The sequence below is a fragment of the Gossypium hirsutum genome, chromosome A12 (assembly GCF_007990345.1).
Source record: "Gossypium hirsutum isolate 1008001.06 chromosome A12, Gossypium_hirsutum_v2.1, whole genome shotgun sequence".
Taxonomy (NCBI): domain Eukaryota; kingdom Viridiplantae; phylum Streptophyta; class Magnoliopsida; order Malvales; family Malvaceae; genus Gossypium; species Gossypium hirsutum.
In genome coordinates this window covers 109155888-109166084 of record NC_053435.1, presented here as the reverse complement: position 1 = coordinate 109166084, position 10197 = coordinate 109155888, and the positions used below count along the sequence as shown (strand labels likewise).

Below are 10197 nucleotides of genomic sequence, written 5' to 3'. Positions count from 1 at the left end.
CAAATTCAAGTACTAAATTAAAACAAAAAACTAAATTAAATATTGAAACAAAATCCAAGTACAAAATAATATATTAACCCCTAAAAACAAATAGAATAATAGAATAGTATAGGTAAAAGACCACTCTAGTCCCTCTCAATTTTGTTTTTGAGTAAATTGGTTTGTCTCAAAAAAAATTGGAGCAATTTAATTATTGTTAATTTCAATATTAATGATAATAACGTTTTTCATCATTTTTACATAAATCTGATTGGTATAATAAAAATTAATTCACATAATTTTCACATTCTATCAAATTGGTTATGATTAGACACATTTAGCTTGCAATATTTTTGTAAATGTATAAATGTTGTGGCTAAATTTATTAGATTTTTAGAATCAATACTAAATTAATCAAATATGTAAGTGTCGAGAACTAAATTTGTTATTATACTAATCAAATTATGTACAATCGATAAAAGACATTAACAATGTGATCAATTGTCTTTACTTGCTATTTTTTGGGAAGTACTAATTTACTTAATTTTGCAGTTGAAAGGGATTGGAGAGGTATTTTTGCCGACATACTATTTATGTACATATTTTATTCCTATTACTTAATTCCAAAGCCAAATCCGGAAACTAAAAATATGCAACATATGACGAACCGCCTCCTTTATTACCCAAAACGATAGGCCCTGGTCCCGGTCCCGGTCCCCGTCCCCCACCCACATTTGTAAAATGAAAAACAATTAGCGCCCCCACTTCCCGCCCACCGCTAATAAATTTCCTTCCTTCCCCTGCTTCAAAAGTCGGTTTGTCTTCGTAATTTTTTCTTCTCTCTCTAAATTATATAAAGTCTCCTCATTTTTCATCTTTCTCTCTTCTCCAAGCAAAACCCAAATATTTAACTTCAAAATTTGTTTCAGAGATGAATCTTTACTAAATTTCTCCTCGTATACATGCACTCTGTTATTCGCTTCGTACCCAAATTGAAGACTATTCCTTGTTCCAATTGATTCTTTTTGTTCTTTTGATTGTAAATTTTAGGTTTTGTTGTTGTTGTTGTTGTTGCTGTTTAAATTTGTATTGCTATTATGGCTTATATCGGAAACCAATACAACCATTTAGAAAAAGATTTGTACAAAGCTCCCTCGGTTTTTTCTTCCGGTTCAACTTCTTTAGACACTGCAAACGATAAGGAATCGGTTGTTTCCGATTGCGAAAGCGGTGTTTCTGGTCCTTGTTTTGATCAACCTTCGTTGTGTAACAATGGATTGATTCAGTTATGTTCTGGGGATAAAGCGCATGATCTTATCACGAGAAGGTTCCTTTCTAATTTGGGTTCTATGGCGGTTCATATCAAGGATTTGACGATCCAAAAAAATTGCTTTGCTGGTGTTACTTGGCAAGCGAGGCTTCAATCTTTCCAGATTTTCATTAAAGCAATGGAGAAAAAATGCGGCGGCGGTGGCGACGCTAATGTTAAGTACGCTTGGTGTGCCGCTACTAGAGACGAGATTTGCAAGATCGTTAAGCATGGTTTTGGGCATTGTGGATTGCCGAAAAACAGCGGGTTATACGGTCATGGAATCTATCTTTCTCCTGATGATTCTCCCATGGAGAGGTAAAAAAAAATCAAAATAAGATACCATCAATTAGTTATGTTTTAATTATGTAATTTGTTGTTAAATTTGTTTTTGTTTTTTTTATTCAGTGTGAAGAATGCCGTGGCTGATAAAAATGGAGTCCGGTATTTGATGCTCTGTCGCGTAATATTAGGGAAGGCAGAGCTGGTGCAACCTGGTTCGAAGCAATGTCATCCGAGTTCCGACGAGTTTGATTCCGGCGTCGATGATTTATCGTCGCCGAAGAAATACGTCGTGTGGAGTACGCATTTGAACACTCATATATTGCCGGAGTTCATCGTGAGTTTCAGAGCTACGTCGTCATTGAAAGGTAAACAAAATTTCAATTTTGGGCTTCCATGGCGGTTGAATAGTTTTGAAAGTCAAAGCTAGGAGCCTTGGATATTGGGTTTTGACTTTGAATGCTTGGTTGTTTTTTTTTAGGGTTTCTTGGGATGCAAGATAGGCGGAAGATGCCAACTTCGCCATGGATATCGTTTCCAGCTCTTATATCAGCACTTTCTAAATACCTACCTCCAACTGCCATTAACTTAATCTCCAAGTATTATAAAGATCACAAGGTAAGCTTTTATTTAATTATTAATTAGAGTTAATTCCACCAAACATTCACACTTATTTTAATTTCATCTCTAAACTTCAAAACTATTATTAGATCAAAAGCGATTGTTTTAAAAAACTTTTACTCTTTTTTTTTTCAATTTTATTTATTTTAAGAAGTATTTGTTTTAAAAAATCTTTACTGTTATGCAATAACATTTTGTTATTATTTTAAATTTAGTTAATAATTAAAAGGACCTAATTGATATAACATCAATAATTTAGGTTGTAATTAAAATATTTTAAAAGTTGAAGTGAGATTAATTATTATTCAATCTCTGATTGGGCAGGATAAGAAAATATCAAGGCATGAACTCATACAATTTGTGAGACAGTTTGCTGGGGACAAGTTGTTGATTGCTGTCATCAAATCCTCAAGGACCAAGGTACTTGATTGAATACAATTCTTATGATTACCCCGTATGTATGTTTTCTTGAGAAAAAAGAAAATTGAAATTTAGAATTAATAAATGAGGAGTTGTAACTAAAAGTATGCATGACCTGCTCATGCCCCATTTGGTTCCAGCCTAGTTGTTTTTTAACGACAAAATTTGGCCTCTGGGTAATTGTTTGTTCATATTTATTAATGAACACTAGTCATTTTATTCAAGTTTTGAGTTTGTGATCCTGGATCTAAAATTTAACAAGTTTTAGAGTAAGTAGTGTTACAAGGGTTGTAATTGGGCAGCAGCAGAAGCTATTATTGTACTGTGCAGTCCCTGAATTCTGTTGTTTGATATTTGCAGCAATACAGGCACGAGTGAGGAAGCAGTGGATGAGTGTGAAAAGCCAAAGCTTCTTTTTTCTTGTTTAACTTAAAGCCAGTGCTGCTGTGTGTGATGTTTAACCGCTCTCGTGAATTTATATCTTGTTTTTAGTTGATTACGGAAGTAAATATGTAGACAGCAAATTTTGCAGTTAGCTTTAAATTACTGATTCCACTTCATGGTTTTTAATACTTCAGCATCCACCTCACAAGAACAAAAGGGCTAACAAATTAAAGGACGACTTGTATATTTTGTTATTTTAGATAGTTTTTTAATTTTTGTATTTTAATTATTTCTACAATTAATGAACCTAGATGTTAATTTTCTTGTACAATTTTTTACTTCTGTGCTAATGCGTTTAAGAGTGTGTTTAATATTGGGTCTAAGAAGTATTTCCAAGCTAAAAGTATTTTTAGGCAAGTTGCTTTTTGAAAAAAGAAGTGTTTTTTCTAAATTAAAAAGTGGTCTAAAAGCAATTATCTCAAAAGTTAAAAATTTTAATTTTTCTCTAAAAATATTTTTCTTTTCCAAGTACACTTTTAGGAAATAATGTTAAGCTAAACCTAAATATAGATTTTAAAGTCTTTCCATAAGTTTTAGCTTAAATAGTTGGTTTCATTTGGAATTTTTTCAATTTGTTTAAATTGTAATAATTCAATTTCCCGTGTTGGGACTTTGTGTTGATTTAATTAATTATTTATTGATTAAAAATTTAAAAGATACAATATACATTTATAGTTTTTATAATCTTCATATATTTAAATTTTTTTTTATGTAATAATAAAAAAGACACCATACAAAAGCACAAAAAACAATGCAAAGTGCTAAGGCTGTCGTATTTATAAACTGGTGCAACTTAGTAGAGATTAACAAGACTTCGCCTCTTGATTTATCATATAGGGGTATTGGTCGTTTAGTGCAAGCCAGCATTCTAGCTTCAAATAAACATAAACCATCCCCATTTACAATGTTCCACTATTATTATCATTATTGGGTGTACATAAAGAACGTATCATGATGAGAAAGTTCTGCATATGCTATAGGGATGCTCAATATTATGGCACATCGATAGACTTCACATCGAGCTTACCCTGGATAAGGAGTCCAGTTTCAATTCCCTTCATGGCTAACTTCTTGTTCTTGTACATCACTGGAGGTTCCACTCGGAAAACCTACATTCATCTCCACTGAACCTCCTGACTCCGATATTTTTGTGATCCTCTGTAACTCATCAATTGGCTCTGAGGGGTGAACCATTGATTGTTCATCAGCCGATTGTTCTTTTGAAGCTAATGGTTTTGGCCTTCTAATGGCTTCAGCTGCTTCTGGTATTGCCACAGGTGGTGGCTGGGGTGGAACCCATGTACGTTGAACAGGTTGTTCAGTTCTTACACCGTAAGGTCCGGCAGCAGCCTTAACTTCGTTTTCATTTTCGTTTTCAATCTCGGTGATTCTAACATTTTTGCGTTGCCACCAAGGGGTTGAGCTCTCATCATCCACCAGATAGTTTAATCCATTATCTTGTCCATTCAAGCCTTCAGCACTTCTCTGAGACTGGAGTACCTGGCTGGACCCGTTTTGGGCCTCCCACGGCTACTCATTTACATACAAAAAGAGGAGAAAATAAAAATTCAGATTTGAGCAAATTGAAGGCACGCCGATATTACCTTTTACAAGTCGTATTTCTCAGCACAAAAGCAGTATCCATGTTTTCAAGGATTCTAGCATTCTAATGGCATAAACCAACAACTGGTAATTTAGAAATCATCCCAAAGAATAAAAGATAGCGGTCCGGATTTTATTCAAGGTTAGCATAAGGCTACTCTATGGCCCAAAAAAACTTCAAATATAATATTTAAAATATCCCACTTTCCAAAAATGTCCGAATAACCACATTGAAGTAGAATCGTAGTAGTTTATATGAATATAATGCCAAAGAAAATGATCCGAAAGATTCTGGAAAAACTCTAGAACACACCTTAGATCTTGGTGTTATGCGAGGATTTGATATTTGCTGGTTCGGGTTGGGAGGCATATCATTAACTTCCTGCGTATAAATCAGGAATAACAAAGTTAACATAAATGCAGTATACAAGCCAATATCAACATGGAAATGTTAAATGGATTACTCTGATATTTGAAGGTTTCTCCCCTCTTTGGATCATTGCCATAATCTACAACACAATTACAAATGCCAATTAGCGAAATGTCTTCAAAACATGTCTAGAAATACGGTATTTGTTTTGAAACTGATAAATATTGAAACTGAGTCACAGCTCGGTCTAAGTGAATAAAGTACAGCCAGTTAAGGATGAAGCAAGTCAGTACCTCCATATATGACTTTGGGTGAGGTGGTTCGGCAGAAACAGGCGGTGAGGAAGATCTCGCTGCTTAGAAAATCGTAGTTATAGGATACTGGAATTCAAACCATTGGAGATAAATTAACTTTGAGAAAATTAATCATAGAAAATTACCTGACAACACATCAATATCCACCTTGCCATTTGGATAGGTTTGCTGGAAAGATGTTTTTTTATTTAGTAATAGCTCGTCTTGCACAAAACTGGGATCAGAGAATTTATTTTCCAATGCAGATATGAAGTGTTCACAATTAAATTAGTTTCAGCATACCTTTGTACTCGAGGCTGACACTCTATGATCTTCGTGATCAGAAAATGTCCTGCTGGGGCTATTAGCTTGTCCTAATAGTCACACAAATAACAAAATTAGTAATGAAGTCCAACAACATAGAGGCACATGCTCCTCAGAAGCGGTAAGCAAGCAGTACCAACAAGACTAGAAGCCGTTTAACAATCATCATTATATTGCCTCTTACTTGACACCATTAATACATGAAGGCAACAAGACAACAGAGTACCTTCCAATTTCCTTATGGAATTACTCATCAACTTCATTTCTTGTACTTGCGCATCCATAAGATTCATAAATTCTTCAAAGCGTCTTCTCTCTGGTAAGTATTCAAACTATGTTCAGTAAATCAAGAAGATGCTTATGAAAAAAACAAAACAAAAAGAAGACCCAAAAAACATAATGAAACTAGTCAGCTAAAAATAAAAATGCCATTATAACTCCACCTTCATTTTTGGAGTTCAACATTTCCTGGCTTGCTTTTGCAACATCAGCAGCCGCAGCCGCAGCTGCTTTTGCTGCGGCTGCTGCCTCTTCTGCCAAACTTGGCTTTGCATCAAGTTTCTTGGCATGGTCATTTTCTTCTTCCAACACAACTTTACGTATCCAAGATTTCAACCTTGGGACAATAACATTCTAAAACAAAACACAAGTTATCTGACTGTAAGAAAAATCTAGCTTACGAGATAGTAATGGAATAGGCATCGATACCTTGATTAATAAAGCTGAGCCAGCACCAGAAGCTGCCAAAAACCCTAAACCAAAAACAGCATGGTACCAATGAAATTGCCACCGTGCAACCGTCCTTGCAGGTACCATACCAGTAGGAGCAGCCACCACAGGCTGGGGTGCTGCAACTGCGGCCTGACTTTGAACATTCGATGAAGTAATGACTTGTCCATCTAATTCCATTACAGTATCAAAACAACATTAAAAACCCAAACAAAATAAAAACAAAACCTCGATTCATCGATACAATGCATTACCTTGATTCGAACTAGCTGGCTGTGAACTAGGAGGTGGATCCTGTCAAAAGAATCAATGAATACTCCACAAACACATATCAAACGGAATCAAAGTACACTAATCAACAAAACAAAACAATCATATAAATTACAGGCACACGCCGAAAAGCTTCATCAATCTCCTCCTTTGTAAGGCCTTTCCTTTCAAGAAAGGATCTTCTATAAATAACAGGTGAACCCCTAACTTTGGGATGTGAAAGGAATTTAACAGCATTGGAAACTTGGTCTTCTCTTATTGGTTCAGAGTTCACAAACACAGATGCTGGAACGTTCTGTTTAGTAGCTTCTGGCCTAACATCTTGTTGAACCCCATTAGCTTGTTCTACCACCTCTGCTGAAACCAGTATCTATAATCAGAATTATTCCTTTATCCTTATATAAAAAACCCAGAATTTTCTTTTTTTCTTATAACACTGTATGTATATGTATATTCAGCTTCAAAGCAAGGAGATTTATATATATATAAAAAATAAAATTGGATTTTAATTCTTTGTTAATAGAAAGTCAAAGCAATGAACTTCATTACAGACTATACAATAACTTAGAAAAAGAAAAGAAAGGAAAAATTAGAGAGAAAAAGGGATCAGACCTGAGCTTGGTTGGGGCTTATCGTCGTTGGAATTGGGAGGAGAAGGAGACTGAGTCGTCGTAGCCATGGCGGCTTACTGAGTTCAGCAGAACAAAAACAAAAGGTGAAGACTTTAAGGTAAAAAGAGAATTGGGAAACCAAATTTGATTTGAGAAAATAGAAGGCTAATGGGGGGTTGCTGACGATTTGGTGATGAAAAATTGGAAAACGAAAATTTCGGAAATAAAAAGAGCACTTCGCTTATTTCGATGAAGCTGATGCTGATGCTGCTGCTGCTGCTATGATTTATCCATTCAAGGGCTTAAATTATCTATAAGTTTTCTTTTAGGTCCACACAATGAAAATACTTGTTCGATTCATTAAAACCAAAAACAACCAAAACTAGCCCAGATTTTTGTTTTACTCTTTAAACTCTGTAATGGGCTTCCACTAAAGTCATCGTTAAGGTGGCGGCCTTTTTGGGATTTTAGGATCCATGTGATATTTTTCATATTTTAGTTCATGTTAGGTTGATTTTTAGGCTTTATTCACGTTTTATTAATGGATGTGAGGACAACTTCTTTTAATCCAAGGGTTAGCCCTTACAAACTCGAGGTTAATGTTTATTGTCATAGTTGTTTTGGGTTGAAGTAATTTCATATTAGGATTCCGGTTAAATTTTAGTTTTTTTACTTTAAAAAATAGATAAATTAGTCATTATAGATCAAAGAGGAAATTATTATTATTTTATTAAAAAGAGATACATATGGCACGTCACATGCGATTATTTAGTTATTCTATCAATCACACCAATTTTTAAAAGTAGAAATAAATGAAAATTTTAACAGAAATGACTATTATGTTCTTTGATCTACTTTACATAGATTGATTTGCTCATTATTTTTAGTAAATGTGATAAAATACAATTCGACTCTTAGTATAAAAACATACATAATACTTTTGTCATTATTTTTGCTGTGATGTGCGAATAACCTCTTCAACTAATGATAAAAATACTTGTATAGTATAATAATAGAGTTTAGGTTCAATGTTTAACATTTTAAGTAAAAATTGGAAGAAGCATGAAGAGGTCCCAATAGATACAATCTTTCAATCAATTCTATCTCTTTGTGATTTATTGGAAGAAAATATGAGCTTATGGATTACGCGACTGTTAGACGTTATGGATAGAAATTAAATTTATTTATTTATTAAAAAATTCTACGTATGATTTTATTTTGAATATATTTATTCAGAATATTCACGTTTGATTTCAATTATATTATATATAATTTTTCCTCAATTAATTTTAGAATAATACGACATAAAAAGTTTATTAAATACATATATATATATTAAAATAGTTAATACAAATTTAAATTTGAAGTAAATAACAATTTTTCTTTAATTTTTCTAAAAGCAAATTATATGAATGACTAAAAATTATTAATTGAAATTAAATTATTTTTATTTCATATACTAATACATTATAAATATATATATATATGGCATACAAATCATAATTTTGTAACAAAGAGGTTACAACTCTCTATAAAAAAATCTCATATTTGTAATGAAATGGCAAGTTTTCTTTGAGAAAAAATGTTTAACAATAAATTTTGGTTTACTATTACTGGCCATCAACTTGAATCTATCATTAAAAAATATTTGCTTTAATTTTGTAAAAAAAATTATTCTAACTTTTTATTTAATTTTTTATTTTTTTTACTTCTTAAATTTATATTATTTGTCAAATCACTCCAAATAGATAGTCTGTTAATTTTGCTACGTCACATCCATGTGTATGTCATGTTAACTTAAATTTTTAATAATTTTTATAACTTTTTAATAGTTTTGTTTTTAAAATTTTAAAATTTAATTAATTGCTAATGTGGTACTGATGTGACATACATGTGGATGTCACGTCAGCAAAGTTAACGAATGTTAACTTTTTATCAATTTTAAGGTGATTTGACAAATAATACAAGTTTAAGTACTAAAAAGATAAAAAATTAAATGAATGGCTAAAATATTTTTTTTTTGTAAAATTAGAAGGTGGAGTAAATCATTATGCCAAAAATGATTTGATTTGATTTTAACTGCACCCCATGAGTTTGAATTTTATTTGTTATCATTTCTTTTTAATTTCAAAAGATAAAAAAGAACATTAATGTAACGACCCGTTTTCGGTGAAATCGGAATAGTAGTTTTGGGACCACAAATTCGAGGTCATAAAATTTATTTTAATATTATTTTATATTCTATAGCATGTTAGGATTATGATATAAAAATTTCGTCAAGAAATTTTACCATTTGTATGCTCAATTTGTGAAATAGGACTAAATCACATAAAGTGCGAAAGTTGTGTTCTATTAGCTAAAAGTGTCAAATAGCTATAGAAATTTAAAGTAGAGGTCCTTATTGAATAATTAAACCATTAATTGAGGTAGTGGATGTACATGGATTTCAATCATGAAATTTGACATATTAGATTGGTATTAGGTGTGACAAAAGAAAAAATAGCAAGGAAAAACAAAAAGAACGCTATCATCTTTTTCACTTTCTCCTTCCCTAACCATTTCTAGTAGAAGAAGATAGCCATGGAAGCTTGAAAATTTCAGCAACATAAAACCCTTGCATGTTGTCCCGTTTTCGTTGATTTTTATGTTTTGGGGACCGTTGTAGCTTAAGCTAGCTAAATAGGGGACTAATTTGCAATATGATTGAAAGTTAAGGGTTTTTCCATTAGAGCATATTGGCTGTTTTTGAAGTTTAATGGAAGGAAATACATCATTGTTGTTGATTAAACAACTTTTGTTAAGTGATTTTTTGTGAAATTGTCATTTGAGTGCTAAATTGAAAAATGTAAAATTTATGTGATAAATGTGTGAATTTGTGAATTATATGGGCTTCTATAAGCACCTATAAAATTCGGCTAGGCTTGGGTGTAGAGAAATTTACAT

General features: G+C 32.5%; 2 protein-coding genes across 3 annotated transcripts; one reads left to right on the top strand and one right to left on the bottom strand.

Annotated features, from left to right (window-relative positions):
* Nucleotides 1–761: 761 nt before the first annotated feature.
* On the top strand, nucleotides 762–3319 carry LOC107939289 (probable inactive poly [ADP-ribose] polymerase SRO5). Its single transcript, XM_016872599.2, has 5 exons — nucleotides 762–1606; nucleotides 1697–1938; nucleotides 2052–2188; nucleotides 2516–2611; nucleotides 2972–3319. The coding sequence occupies exons 1-5, from the start codon at nucleotides 1077–1079 to the stop codon at nucleotides 2987–2989; spliced, it is 1023 nt and encodes a 340-aa protein (XP_016728088.1). The 5' UTR covers nucleotides 762–1076; the 3' UTR covers nucleotides 2990–3319.
* Nucleotides 3320–3852: 533 nt separating this feature from the next.
* LOC107939290 (peroxisomal membrane protein PEX14) lies at nucleotides 3853–7589 on the bottom strand. 2 transcript variants are annotated; one of them, XM_016872601.2, is made up of 12 exons: nucleotides 7256–7589; nucleotides 6759–6997; nucleotides 6628–6667; nucleotides 6353–6543; nucleotides 6088–6277; nucleotides 5871–5960; nucleotides 5624–5694; nucleotides 5467–5509; nucleotides 5321–5379; nucleotides 5122–5166; nucleotides 4971–5039; nucleotides 3853–4585 (listed from the first exon to the last, which is right to left on the bottom strand). In XM_016872601.2, the coding sequence occupies exons 1-12, from the start codon at nucleotides 7320–7322 to the stop codon at nucleotides 4103–4105; spliced, it is 1587 nt and encodes a 528-aa protein (XP_016728090.1). In that variant the 5' UTR covers nucleotides 7323–7589; the 3' UTR covers nucleotides 3853–4102. The 2 variants fall into 2 exon arrangements, with proteins under 2 accessions (XP_016728090.1, XP_016728089.1); XM_016872600.2 differs by having other exon boundaries at nucleotides 6759–7000; nucleotides 7256–7535.
* Between the last annotated feature and the right edge of the window lie 2608 nt (nucleotides 7590–10197).

What these genes read in the sequence shown, in the direction of transcription:
- LOC107939289 (XM_016872599.2), top strand. Translation starts at nt 1,077, where the DNA reads ATGGCTTATATCGGAAACCAATACAACCATTTAGAAAAAGATTTGTAC. An exon ending in GATGATTCTCCCATGGAGAG is followed by an intron (nt 1,607 to 1,696) that starts GTAAAAAAAAAT and finishes TTTTTTATTCAG; the next exon opens with TGTGAAGAATGCCGTGGCTG. An exon ending in AGTATTATAAAGATCACAAG is followed by an intron (nt 2,189 to 2,515) that starts GTAAGCTTTTAT and finishes CTGATTGGGCAG; the next exon opens with GATAAGAAAATATCAAGGCA.
- LOC107939290 (XM_016872600.2), bottom strand. Translation starts at nt 7,322, where the DNA reads ATGGCTACGACGACTCAGTCTCCTTCTCCTCCCAATTCCAACGACGAT. An exon ending in AAGCTTTTCGGCGTGTGCCT is followed by an intron (nt 6,668 to 6,758) that starts GTAATTTATATG and finishes TTCTTTTGACAG; the next exon opens with GATCCACCTCCTAGTTCACA. An exon ending in AGAAACCTTCAAATATCAGA is followed by an intron (nt 5,040 to 5,121) that starts GTAATCCATTTA and finishes ATTTATACGCAG; the next exon opens with GAAGTTAATGATATGCCTCC.